Here is a 13,400-nt window from a genome sequence, read left to right on the forward strand (position 1 = left end):
CTAAGTCTTGTGAATGCAACCGTATCAATTTATTTCTTAATTTTATTTTATTTAATTTAAATTATATTATGTTTAAATTTTATTTATAAATTGATCTAATTTGATCTAAATTGTATTTTTTTATACAGATTTTTTTTTATTAAATCAGATTAAATTAAATTTTACTTGTAAATTTATCTAATTTGATCTAAATAGTGATAAAGTGTATATTTTTTATTTTATAAATTGATCTAAATCATATCACAAATATTATTTTAATCGTAAATTTTTTTGTAATAATACATATATCTCATTATATACTTTTTAAATTTTTATATATCTCGTTTATGGTATAAACGAAATATAAGAAATTTTAATTTATTTTATCGTGTAAACAAAATATGTAAAAATTAAAAAATAAAAAATATGCTATAAATTATTTATATTAATAAATAAAATATTTAAATTATTTATTTATAAAAAAATTCAACAAATTTCAATAAACTTAATTTAAAGGCCCATGAAATAAGAGAACTAAAACATCCTCTTAACTCTACTATTACCTTAATGCCTTTCAAGCCAGTTAAAGAAAACGCGCCCTTTCTTTAGGTAACCTTGGCATTAACGATATCTTCACAATATCCAAATTCAACACCTTTCAATCTGGTCACAAGTTTATTATGCACCTAATTACCTTTAAATTCACAGCAGTATTCTATTTTTCTATTTTTCGATCCAAGTCCTTGAAGTATTTTATACATATACGTATAGCTCATCAAGGATACTGATGACACACTAAGACCAGAGAAGAAGAGTGAAAGTAAATAACGTGCAGTTGATTATTTTTTTAAGAGAAATGATATGAGATCAATAAAAAATTTATTATTTTTTATTAATATATTTAACAAATTCTAAATATTAAAGACTGAATTTTGAATTTTGAATTTTGAATTTTAAATTTATATTTTAATAATAGAAAAAATAAAATGCCAACTTAAAATATTAATTAATATTAATAAAAACTATTGGGTGCTAATCATTTATGGAATAGCTAGGTTTATATATATGGTCCAATTGTAGAAACTGGTTCTTCTACTTCATCTCATCCATGACGGTGTTCTTGTATGTGGTGAATAGTAACAAAATTCTAATTCACAGTAATCTTGATGGCAATGTCAAAGAACTTATTGTGTAGTTAGTGTTTGTTGATTTATTGTGTATGATATGGTAGGTGAAAATAAAAAATAAATATAAAATGTATGTCAATGTATATTTTATTTTTATATTTTTTACTCCTATTAGAACTCAATCCTCCTTTATTGGGGTTAAGAACTTGCTATAACTAACTATAAAAATAATAGCAAGTTATATAAAAATAAAATCACATGAAAAAATAAAATTAAAACTGAGATTTCATACAATACACAATGTTAAATATAAATTCAATAATAAAAATAGAGTGGTAAAATGATAAAAAAAACCTCGAAACAATATATGCAATAGGTGATTCAGACAGTGAACATTGTGTAAAAATGGTGGTGGATGGTAATACTTTTCGCAGATGAATCGTTAAGTGAAAATGGTGGTGGAAGGCCAATACTTCTAGCAAAAATGGTGGTGAAAGGCCCGTACTTCTAGCAAATAGAACTTTCGATGAAAATAGTGGTGAAAAGCCAGTATTTCTAGCAGGAACAAAAAGATATTTAAAAGTAGATTTTTTGGCTTTAAAGTCAAATTTTTTTACAGAATTGATAGAATGACTTATCAAAAAAAAGTTATATATTTCTACTTTTTCAAAAGGTTGTGATTTAGAAAATTAAAAGATTTTCTTTAAAATGGTTGAGAGATAAAAACTTGCTATAATAGATAAAAAAATCCAAAAATTTTGGCTTTCTATCTACTTAAAATATTCTAATGATACAAGATTCTTATTATTATTATTATACTTTTAAGTACTCCTCATCTAGCGCCCGACGCTCTGCTAGGGTTTCACTGCGCCGCCTCCATGGTTACACTTTTCTTTGTCTTTTCTTCGTCAAACTCTTTTCCATCTTCTTTTATTTTTTATTTTTTCTTAATTTCTTTTCCACTTAGCTCCCTAATTTCCATTTTCTCTCCCAATTCATTGCTCTTTTAATCCATTCCATTTTCTAATTCACTCATTCCATATATCTTATGTCTCTTTGGAATCATTGAATACCAATTCTGATTTTCTCTACACCATGAGCAACAAATCAGAGACTCAGAACCCTCATATAATTGCTATGTCGGTGGAGGGTGCCAGCCTTCAAGTGGCACCCAAAGAAATATGAAACTGCTCTCGTGGAATTGTCAGGGTTTGGGGAGACCCTGACAATCCACAATCTTAAAGGGATTTGCAAATCCTACTCCCCCGAGGTTGGTTTTATCTGTGAAACAAAAAATCAATCTCGACAAGTTGAAGGAAAACTAAGATCTTGTGATTTCAAGGAATGGTTTATTGTAGATCCAGATGGATTATCAGGGGGTTTGGCAATGGCATGGAGGGATGGTTACACTGTTCAGATTTTACAGCATGGTAGATTTTTCATTGCGGCATCAGTTCTGACAGCTGGTTCTAATGATCCCTATGGTGTTCTAGGTGTTTATCTCAGTTCAAATGATCAACATAGAATGGTTCAATTTGCTGAATTAACTTCAGTCACCCAACAGTTCGATGGTAAGGTTGTGTTAATGGGAGATTTTAATGCCATTTCTAATCAATTGGAGAAAGAAGGTGGGGGTGCTAAATCTCCTTCTTCTATTGAAACCTTTAATAGTTTTATTGATGATAATTTCCTGATTGATATTGGTATGGTCGGAAGACCATTCACTTGGTCAAATAGACGGAGGGGTGATGAGTTGATACAGGAAAGACTGGACCGATTCCTGGTAGGAGTTGATTGGCAGCAACTCTATCCCAATGCAACGGTTCTTAGACTGTCAGAATCAGGCTCGGATCATGCCTCTCTTCTCATAGACTCTAATCCGAGAACTGAGAGATCTAAACGCCGATTCAAATTTCAAGAAAGATGGTGTTCCAATGATGAAATACGCCAGATTGTTAGAGAGGTTTGGCATGAACAGATTGATGGTTCAGCCATGTATACCCTAGCTCAAAAAATAAAGCGTTGTCGGCATAAAATTGTCAAATGGCAGCAAGAACACAGATCTAATTCGAAGGTGGAGATTGATTTACTACAGTCGAAATTAGAGGAACTTCGTTTAGCAGGAATTCATGGAGGCGACATCATTTCAGAAATAGAGGACAAACTTGAAAAAGCATTGCAAAATGAGAAATCTTATTGGAAAGATAAGTCTAGAGTCAAATGGCTCAAATCTGGTGATCATAATACAGCTTTCTTCCATCAGAAATTTATAAATCGAACCCGAAGGAATAGAATTTGGCAACTAACTGGCAATGATGGTGAAGTGGCTACTTCAAATGCTGGTATTGCTTCTGTGGCTGAATCTTATTTCAAGGACATCTTTTCCTCCACTTGTCATGAGAACTCTGAACCTCTGTTTACTGATTTTGAACCTAAGGTTACAGCTCACATGAACCGTAGGCTTCAAAGACCAGTGACTATGGAGGAAGTGAAACGCGCAACATTTAGCATTCATCCTCAAAGTGCTCCAGGAGATGATGGTATGACAACAAAATTTTTTCAAAGCTTCTGGAACATACTTAGTGGTGATGTGTTTCGAGCAGTTAAGAGCTTCTTTTCTGGGGGCAGAATCTTGAAGGGTTTTAACCACACTCAGATCTGTCTTATTCCCAAGATTTCTGATGCTAAAGATATGACTCAGGTAAGACCAATAAGCCTATCTTCAGTCTTTTACAAGATTATCTCCAAAGTATTTGTACATAGGCTTCACAGTATGATGAATAGACTAATTAGCCCTACGCAGAGTGCTTTTATTAAAGGCAGATTAATCTCTGATAATATCCTAATTGCTCACGAGTGTATGCATTACTTAAAGAACAAAAAAAGGGGTCTCGAAAATGAAATGGCGTTAAAATTAGATATGAGTAAGACATATGATAGGGTGGAATGACACTTTCTTTGGTTTATATTGGAGAAGTTTGGTTTTGACTCTCGATGGATCATGTGGATTCGAGAATTAGTGACAACTATTTCTTATTCTGTTATTGTGGAAGGACAACCTTATGGTTTCTTCAAACCAAATAGAGGTATTCGACAAGGAGATCCTCTATCCCCCTATATTTTTCTTTTTTGTGCAGAAGGTCTCTCCTTCTTGCTACACAAGGCAGAACAAAATAGACTAATTCAGGGTCTTCAGATACATAGGCGATGTCCCAAGGTCAACCACCTCCTGTTTGCTGATGATTCCATTTTATTCTGTAAGGCTAATCCTGAAGCATGTTCAAATATCCTGCATTTATTGAATTCTTATGAAAGCATCAGTGGCCAGAGGGTAAATCTTAATAAATCTGCTGTATTCTTTAGCCACAACACTCCGTCCACTACTCGTACCCTACTGGCTAACTCTATGAATATTAATCATATTGGGGCTCAGGATAAATACCTTGGTTTGCCTTCTACAGTCTCTAAATCGAAAAAGGCTTCTTTTAGTATGATAAAAAAAAGGTTCGGAAAAGAATCCAAGGGTGGAAGCGCAATCTTCTTTCGTCAGGTGGTAGACACATATTGCTTAAGGCAGTGGGAGAAGCTATTCCTATTTATACACTGTCTTGCTTCAAGTTGTCTGATGGTTTAATTTCAGATATTCACTCTCTACTTTCTCAGTTCTGGTGGGGACAAAAAGGTTCTGAAAAGAGGATGGCTTGGATTAGCTGGGACACTATGACTCGCCCACGAAAAGAAGGAGGCCTTGGATTTAAAGATCTCAGAATCCAAAATCTGGCGCTTTTAGGCAAACAGTTTTGGCAACTTGTAACACAGCCTACTTCCTTATTATCCAAAATCTTAAGAGGTAAATACTTTAGCAATGGTAATGCTATAACGGCAGAAATTGGAGTCTTACCTTCTTGGGGATGGAGGAGCATACTGGAAGGCCGAAAGATTGTTGAAAAAGGTCTTAATTGGGCTGTGGGTACTGGTGATGATATCCGAACCTTTGAGGATCCTTGGCTGCCTCCTCCGTATCCTTTAATGATTTCTGATATGCCAAATAGACAGGCTATTTCTGAGTTGTTTCCAAGAGTTAAAGATCTAATTACTGAAGATAGAAATTGGAATCAGAATCTCATTCAAGAACTATTTCCCCAAGACGTTGCAAACAGGATTTTGTCAGTTAAAATTCAACAGAGTAGAGACAAATTGCAATGGGATTTGAACAAATCCAAGCAATATGATACAGTTTCAGGTTACAGAATTGGCTATTTATTTTACCATCCACCTCTGGAGCTTTGCCCTAATTATATGCAACAGAAAAAGCCGTGGATTGATCTATGGAAGTTGAACTTGCCTCACAAAATTAAGCTATTTATTTGGAAAGCTCTCCATGGCCGACTTCCGGTGCTTGCTCAAATTCATCACCGCATCCCATCTATATCACCAATATGCCCTTGCTGTCATGAAGCAACGGAAACAGTCACTCATTGTTTGATCGATTGCTCTAGAATTAAAGACGTATGGTCTCAGAGTTATCTTCGTGACTGTCTTCCCCCTCAGAGTTCTAACGACTTTTGGACACGGTGGACTGCATCAACAGAGATACTTAACCCGTTGAAGAATGCTGACGGTAATCCTCAATTGCTTGCCATCATTTGCTGGAACTGCTGGAAAGCTCGCAACCAGTTGATTTTTGAAGGTTCTACTTCTATGCCGTCTGCCATTCTAGCAAGCTCTGTCAAGTTGCTCCATGAAATCCAAAAAACTCCTAGTTTAGGTCGTCATCTCCATGAGACAAGCTCTTAGGTGCATTCAATTTGATTTATCATTATTTCTTCTTTAAGATTTTTCTTCGTTTTTCGACCACGCATCGTTGGATGAATACCTTTAGTGTAGTGTTTTTGGGAAATCCCCACCTTTTATTATGCTGTCCTGCTTTTGGACATCTTTGTATTTTATTTTTTAATAATTAATGAAATATAACCTATTATCTTTGGAAAAAAAAAAATTCTTATTATTATTATTTTTATTTATTAGGAAAACATACTATCCACACACGCGCGGACACATGTGCACATATACAAACACACATATGAATAATGAAACAAATAAAAAATATTAAATTAAAATAAATTAGCAAAATCAATGTTTTGTTTGCATACGTGTAAAAATGGAAAATAATCAATTTATAGGCTTTTAATACAAAATGTATGACCCAATTTCCATCTTGACTATTACAGGAAGTATTACTCCATTCTTTAAGGGTTATTAACGGAAAAGCATACACGTTATTTCCTATATATAGAGTTTTATGTATAATTAACCATTATTCCGTGTTTTTCTATAGCTTCATGACAAATTTGGCTTGTGGTCTACCATCTTTTACTATCACCATGCATAATCCTGCCATATTTATTACCATTTGCAACGCCATATACATTTGCAAGAAGTTTTGCACATTTTGCAGAATAATTCTTCCCATTTCGCTAAGGTATTGGCTTTGCTTTAGCGAGATTGGTATCTAAAGCCAAAACAGTACCCTTTGGCCATAGAACAATAAAACAACACTATGGCAAAGGTGTACAACTTGTTCCTTTTGTTGTGTTTTGTTGCTGTGATACCAACCTTGCATGCCAATATCTTAGCGAATACTACGTATGCGAAACAACATATCACAACAATTGACAATGAATATTGGAAAGAAAAGGCAGCAATTGCTAGAAAAATGAGTGAAGAAGCATATTTTCCTGATCCGCATGAACTTTCCAGAAATTTTACCTCTCTTATTACCGAGTGAGTATTCTCAAACTATTATATATTTAATTTCGTAGGAACAAGTTTTTCCATGAAGACAAACTTAATGGAATATCTTTGGATACTTCACAAATATTTTCATAAAAACAAATTCCATTATTTATAAGTCTTATTACCATTATTTTTTTTCATAATATAATGTGAATTTATAATAATTAACATTTTTTTTCTTTAACAAGTGCAACATAACATATTGATTCTGGGATTATGGTAATTATAACATCTACCATAGGATAATAAACTAAACTTTTTCTATTTTATTTTCGCAAAAAAACAGAGACATAGCTGGTAACAACCATGTAAGAAGGAACTTGAATGGTCAAAGGGCAGGAGTTGCATGTGAGGCAACCAATAACATTGATAGATGTTGGAGGTGTGACCCCAATTGGGCAGATAATCGCCAAAAACTTGTAAATTGTGTTCAAGGTTTTGGAAGAAAAACTACTGGAGGAAAGGGGGGTCCAATCTACGTAGTTACTAGTCCTGCTGACAATGACATGGTTAATCCAAAACCAGGTACCCTTCGCCATGCAGTCACAAGAGATGGACCTTTGTGGATTATCTTTGCTCGTAGCATGAATATTAGACTCAACCAAGAGCTCATGGTGTCTAGTAACAAGACAATTGACGGAAGAGGAGTTGATATCTACATTACTAAGGGTGCAGGCATCACCCTCCAATACGTCAGTAATGTCATCATCCATGGAATCAAGATTCATGATATTGTTCCCGGTACCGGTGGACTTATTAGGGATTCTGAGAGCCATTTTGGGTTTAGGACACGCAGTGATGGTGATGGAATCTCTATCTTTGGTGCCAGCAATATTTGGATTGACCATGTTTCCATGAGAAAATGCTCTGATGGTCTTATTGACGCCATTATGGGATCCACTGCTATTACCATCTCTAATAGTCATTTCACAGACCATAATGACGTAAATGATTACTTTCAACTGTTCTCACATTATTTTATTTTAAAATCAAGTCAATTAAATAGTTCTTTTGATACTTATGAAATATTCTTGAATGAAAATTATCCTAAAATAAAGAATTATTTTGTCTTTTGTTGGCTTATTTCAGTGATTTTATTTTGTTTTATTTGTGATGTAGGTGATGCTCTTTGGTGCCAATGACCAACACACAATTGACAAGGTGATGCAAATCACCCTAGTTTTCAACCACTTTGGCAAGAGATTAATCCAAAGAATGCCAAGGTGCAGATTTGGATTTGTTCATGTTGTCAACAATGATTATACTCATTGGGAAATGTATGCCATTGGTGGTAGCAGCAAACCTACGATTATTAGTGAAGGAAATCGGTTCGTGGCTCCTGATAATAACAATGCTAAAGAGGTATGTGACATTTAATTAACATGTTTAAAGGCAATAAAAAAGTCTACGTGAATGAATTTTTTTCATTAACATACTAATAAATGGTGAAGGTCACGAAGAGAGTAACCAATGATGATTGGAAGAATTGGCAATGGAGATCAATCAACGATGCGTTTGTTAATGGAGCATTTTTCGTACAATCTGGACCTGAACTCGTAGACAGGCCATTCTCAAGCAAGGACATGATTGCAGGAAAAGATGGTTCATACGTGCAAAGACTTACTTCTTTTGCTGGCTCCCTTAAATGTAGAGTTGGTAAACCTTGCTAGTCATTCATCCTTATCTCTACTTGCACAATTTTCTAGTTGATGCACGCACAAATTGTGTTTTGGCAAACAAGTCGAAAAGGAAAGGGCAAAAGATGCAGGGATATATGCAAGATGCTCTATTAAATGTGTGATCAATTTTCTTGTTCAATTGTCCATAGGATTAAAAAGATTTTGAAAAAAAAGGTTGAAATTATTGTAAAATTATTTAATTTTATCTTTTTGGACTTTGTGTTGAAATTCAATAATTTCTTTTTGCAACCTAGGCAAGGGATGTTGAAATATATCACATTGCTTATTTTTTTTCTATTTAGAAGTTAAGAGTAATTTGGTTATTTATTTTTTTAATTTGTTTATTAAAATATATTTGTACAATGTGATATAACTAACCCTCTGGCGATTGGAAAAGTTAATATGATATAAAGATTAAATGTTGAAAATAGATAATGCGATCTAATACAAAGTAAGATAAGATTTTTACGAGTAATAAATAACTATGATTAACAATTTAATTCCTGATTGTATTATACGTGTTTGGTTTGAATAATTTAAGGATAATGTTAGCTAACTAATTATTTTTTTGAACAATATGACCAACTACCAATCAAATAAAAATACATTAGTTACACATTCAAATTATCTACCTAAATTTTAATATTAGAATAAACATCCGCACACCTAGTAAAATGAACATCCGATACATTTATTGTTCATATTATTTAATATTTCCATTGTCTACCTATACTTTTCCATAATTTAAACAATGAAATAATTGATTTTTAATTCTTATTCAAAGACTTACTGAATTTTATATTTAAAATTTACGAAATTTTAAAGCGCACTCGTACCTACTTCAACTAAGTGAGGACGTGCCAATTCCCTTATTGCATTGATCCCAATTTTCTTTTCTTCCATTTTGGCCTCACCTGTTTTTCGACCTCTGAAATTATGGAATGGTACTAAAGAGGTGAAAGAAATTCATTGTTTGAGTGAATTTGCGTAAGCTTTGAAGTTTGCTACAATGTAATCCCTCAACTTTTTTTTTTTTTTTAATTCAAAGCCTCTATTTATAGGGTATATATCTCTAACCAAAAAAATTTTCAATATATATATCGAAAAAATACACGTCTAGCTATCTTAAATGTCCCAAATATGATTTGAAAAGACCATAAAAAGTTCCCCACTTAATCCGATGAAGAACCAACCTTAAACTTTTTTATTCAGTTTGGTTCCTAATTTGTTCAAATGAAATTGACCCTTTACCACCCTTAGAACTAGGTTGAAGAAAGACTTAAATTAGAATAAAAGAGGTAGAAGTACAAGGAGAAAATAGGGAAGGAAGAACAAGAAGAAAAGAGGTACGGATATTTATTCTCTTGCATCTATGTTGCTTTTGTTATTGATGGGTTAATGCTCGGCTAGGCTTCAAGACCAATATGTATTCTAAATTGCTAATATTCATGGTTGTGGCTAAAGCTTAGTCAAAGGGCCAAGGAAACTTATAGAGCTGTAGTTAAGGAATAATAGCTAATATTCTAAATTCGCATTTTTCTTGTCGTCTCTTCTCATCTCTTTTGTATTTGTGTTTGTTTTTGTTGTAATTTTATACGAAGTTGTATGGAGTTATATATTTTTATTAAAAAAATTCTGCTGTTCTATTTATTAAAATTTTTGGAATATTTCAGTATGTTTTGCAGATTATCTTCTCTTTCGGTATTTTCTGTTTTTATGTCTTGCATAATCTAAATTTGTGTCTTAATAAAGTTAATTTTGTGTGCTGATTTCTTGTTGAAACTAAAATGTCTTATGCCCTTACCCGCTTACCTACTATATCTAAGACAGAATAGACAGAGTTTAATATGTATTATTATCTCTTGTTCATGGTTTTATAATTTTATTCAATGAGATATGTTGAAGTAATGAATAACAAAGTTTGTGTGATTTTTAATAATATTGGACTGCAAATTTGGTGGAATTGGATAAGGAGGTGTGCTCAACTACTCATACTCATAGAAGGTGCAGACTAAATTTAAATTAAAGTTTTATAGTAGGTGCATTTCGTATTCAAGTATACGTGGATTTAGATTTCGTATTGGAGTCAACACTCTCTTTGAGCAGGTAATAACCCAATTTGAACTTCTCTTTTCATTTTCTCAAGCAAAAAAAAAAAGAATAATATAAAATATTTGATTGTCACTTTTAAACAATTTATACTATTATAGTTGCAAGCACAACAGAATTATATAGGGAAGTAATATAGACTTGCTTGGGAGCATTAGATGACATTTATACAGAGGTAACAGTCTCTAAATCTGATAAGTCAAGATATCAAACAAGGAAGGGTAAAATATGTACCAACGTCCTAGAAGTGTGTAATCGAGATATGAGCTTTGTTTATGTACTTAATGGATGGGAGGAATCAGCATCTGATTCAAGAATACTTCGAGATGCAATTACTCATGGTAATATCTAATTTATAAGTCATAAGTCAGATTTTGACATTAAGCTTCACTGCAAAATAGTAGAGCTTATGTTATTTGTATGTAATGTTTATAAACAATTACTATTTAGTAGATGCAGGTTACACAAATGGTCCTAGGTTCCTAGCACCATATAGAGGCACTCGCTATCATGTTAGAGAGTGGGCTCAAGGAGCACATGCATCTCGTAATTACCAGGAATATTTTAATAGGAAGCATTCTTCTACTAGGAATGTCATAGAGCAATGCTTTGGGTTACTCAAGAAGAGATGGTCAATTTTAAGAAGTAGTCCTAGCTTTTACCCTATAAAAATGTAAATGAGTGGACATAATGGCATGACAATATTACAATTGAGATGTACGAAGAGCAGCGAACTAGTCGTACGGAATAGAAATAACTTATAGGCCCAACTTGAATCTCCTTGTTTAATTTGGCATGACACTTGTGATGTAATAGCTAAATTTGTGTTTGCAAGATTTTCTATTGTGTTGCTGGACTTATTGTCATTGAAATTTATAAATGGTTATTGTAAGACTTGTTTGTAAGTTTTTTATAATTATTAATATGACTTATTATTGCTTGTTTGATGTAATTTGTTTGTCTTGTATTATTATAAGTGATGTTTGATTTTATTGGATTGTACAATTATTGCATGTTACATTTCTTCTTAGGTGACAATGGATAAATGCATGTGGACTGATGAAGAAACTGAAGCATTTGTTGGTTTCATGGAGGAGTGTATTGTTGACAGTTTGAAAGCTGATTGTGGACAATTCAGACCAGAAACTTTTGAAAAATTAGCCTTGACGATGTTGGAGGGATTCCCAACTTATACGCTAACTACCAAGCATTGCAAGAAAAAACATAAGCAATAGAAGGAGAAGTATCAATATGCCTCTGAGATGCGAGCATGCAGTGGATTTTAATTCTGATAAACAGTGTGTAGATGTTGACAATAGAGACATTCTTGATGAGTGGATGAAGGTCGTTAACAAACTTACTTAAAATTAATTGATTTGTGACTTTAGAATATGTATACTAACTTCTGTAAGTTTTGTCACAGGCACACCCGACCAAATTCTATACTCCTGGTAAGCCATTCCCTTTGTTCCACCGACTAAAAGATATATTCGGAAAGGATCAAGCCATGGGTGCAGGTGCAGTAAATGGTTTTGACGCACAGTAGCAAGTTCAAGAGGAGGAGGAAGATCGTAGTCCAAGTTTGGACGATTTCGAAATGTCAGCAAATGTAAGTTTTCATGAAGGGCAAAGTGCAGGTTCACGCTCTGATGCTGGTGCAGCTAGCGAAAGGCATTCGGGAAAGAAGCAGAAGCAAAATGATATTCTAGAGATGATGGTTGAACAAGTACAGTTTTCAACTGCAGCCCAAAAAAAGCATGTCTAAGTTCTTGCAGATACTACTATATATAGGGTGAATGAGAAGTTCATGGTCAGTAAAAAGCTTGAACAGCTTGGATTTGATAACAATGAGGTGGTGCAGGTTGCGGTGAAGTTTGCTAGTAATGCACACACGAGAAGGTTTTCTGGGGTTTAAAAGATTCATAGAAGAGTGGTTATGTGCGATCCATTCTCAATTAGAATAAGTGGTTCTTGTTAACGATTCTTGTTGAACATAGTTAGGATGATTCATATATTTTTATAAATTCAAGAACTTATTAGGTGAAATGTCCTAATACACAAGTTATTATTAGATTCTGACTTTTCAAATTACTGCTTCATAAATTTTCAAGTTAATATTAGATACTAAATTTTCAAATTAATGCTTCATAAATTTATATTGATGAATTCAATATGCCAAATTCATAGTTTACTACCATCTATGTTATTAGCAAGTTGTTATTCCCATCTATATTAATGCTTTGTATGGAATTATGACAATATACCATTTTAGTTGTTTTGAAAACCTTGTTGAATAAGATTTTGTAGTTGTTTTGTTTGTAGTTAGGTGAAGAATAGAAGAATTTTTCAAAACTGCCAATCTAATTCAAGAATTCAATGTCAACAAACCAGTCAATCTAATTCATTGATATACTTGCTTTTACAACATGTTCACAAATACAAACAAATGTTCCTACTACAATTTAAAACCCAACACTATAACTTAATCCATAGTTCCTTTTGCTTCCAAGAGTTTCTGTGATGCATAATCTATGTATCCACTAGCTCTCTCACTTGTATATCGTTAGCTTCATTGGCTTTTTCACTGGTGTGCTCAATGAAGTTTGGATGTCTCAGAATAGATGATAGCATATGTAGCAGATATGTTCAGCAAAAAAGATGAAATAAATTTAACTTCAACTCTAATCCGCAATAGCTTGAAGTTTGATTG

General features: G+C 33.1%; 1 protein-coding gene and 1 long non-coding RNA gene across 2 annotated transcripts; both read left to right on the forward strand.

Annotated features, from left to right (window-relative positions):
* The first annotated feature begins 6,535 nt into the window (after nt 1–6,535).
* Nucleotides 6,536–8,878, forward strand: LOC112802521 (pectate lyase). The gene is made up of 4 exons (XM_025845780.3): nt 6,536–6,890; nt 7,189–7,846; nt 8,022–8,264; nt 8,354–8,878. The coding sequence occupies exons 1-4, from the start codon at nt 6,667–6,669 to the stop codon at nt 8,570–8,572; spliced, it is 1,344 nt and encodes a 447-aa protein (XP_025701565.1). The 5' UTR covers nt 6,536–6,666; the 3' UTR covers nt 8,573–8,878.
* A 576-nt stretch (nt 8,879–9,454) lies between these two features.
* LOC112802522 (uncharacterized) lies at nt 9,455–12,778 on the forward strand. The gene is made up of 3 exons (XR_003202420.3): nt 9,455–10,687; nt 11,722–12,034; nt 12,114–12,778. It is a non-coding gene; the product is annotated as an uncharacterized lncRNA (long non-coding RNA).
* Nucleotides 12,779–13,400: the final 622 nt, after the last annotated feature.

The sequence above is a fragment of the Arachis hypogaea genome, chromosome 5 (assembly GCF_003086295.3).
Source record: "Arachis hypogaea cultivar Tifrunner chromosome 5, arahy.Tifrunner.gnm2.J5K5, whole genome shotgun sequence".
NCBI classification, from domain to species: domain Eukaryota; kingdom Viridiplantae; phylum Streptophyta; class Magnoliopsida; order Fabales; family Fabaceae; genus Arachis; species Arachis hypogaea.

Bases quoted from the DNA above. Each gene is read 5' to 3' on its own strand.
- LOC112802521 (XM_025845780.3), top strand. From the start codon at position 6,667: ATGGCAAAGGTGTACAACTTGTTCCTTTTGTTGTGTTTTGTTGCTGTG. The intron at 6,891-7,188 runs GTGAGTATTCTC...GCAAAAAAACAG, and splicing joins TTTACCTCTCTTATTACCGA to AGACATAGCTGGTAACAACC. The intron at 8,265-8,353 runs GTATGTGACATT...TAAATGGTGAAG, and splicing joins ATAATAACAATGCTAAAGAG to GTCACGAAGAGAGTAACCAA.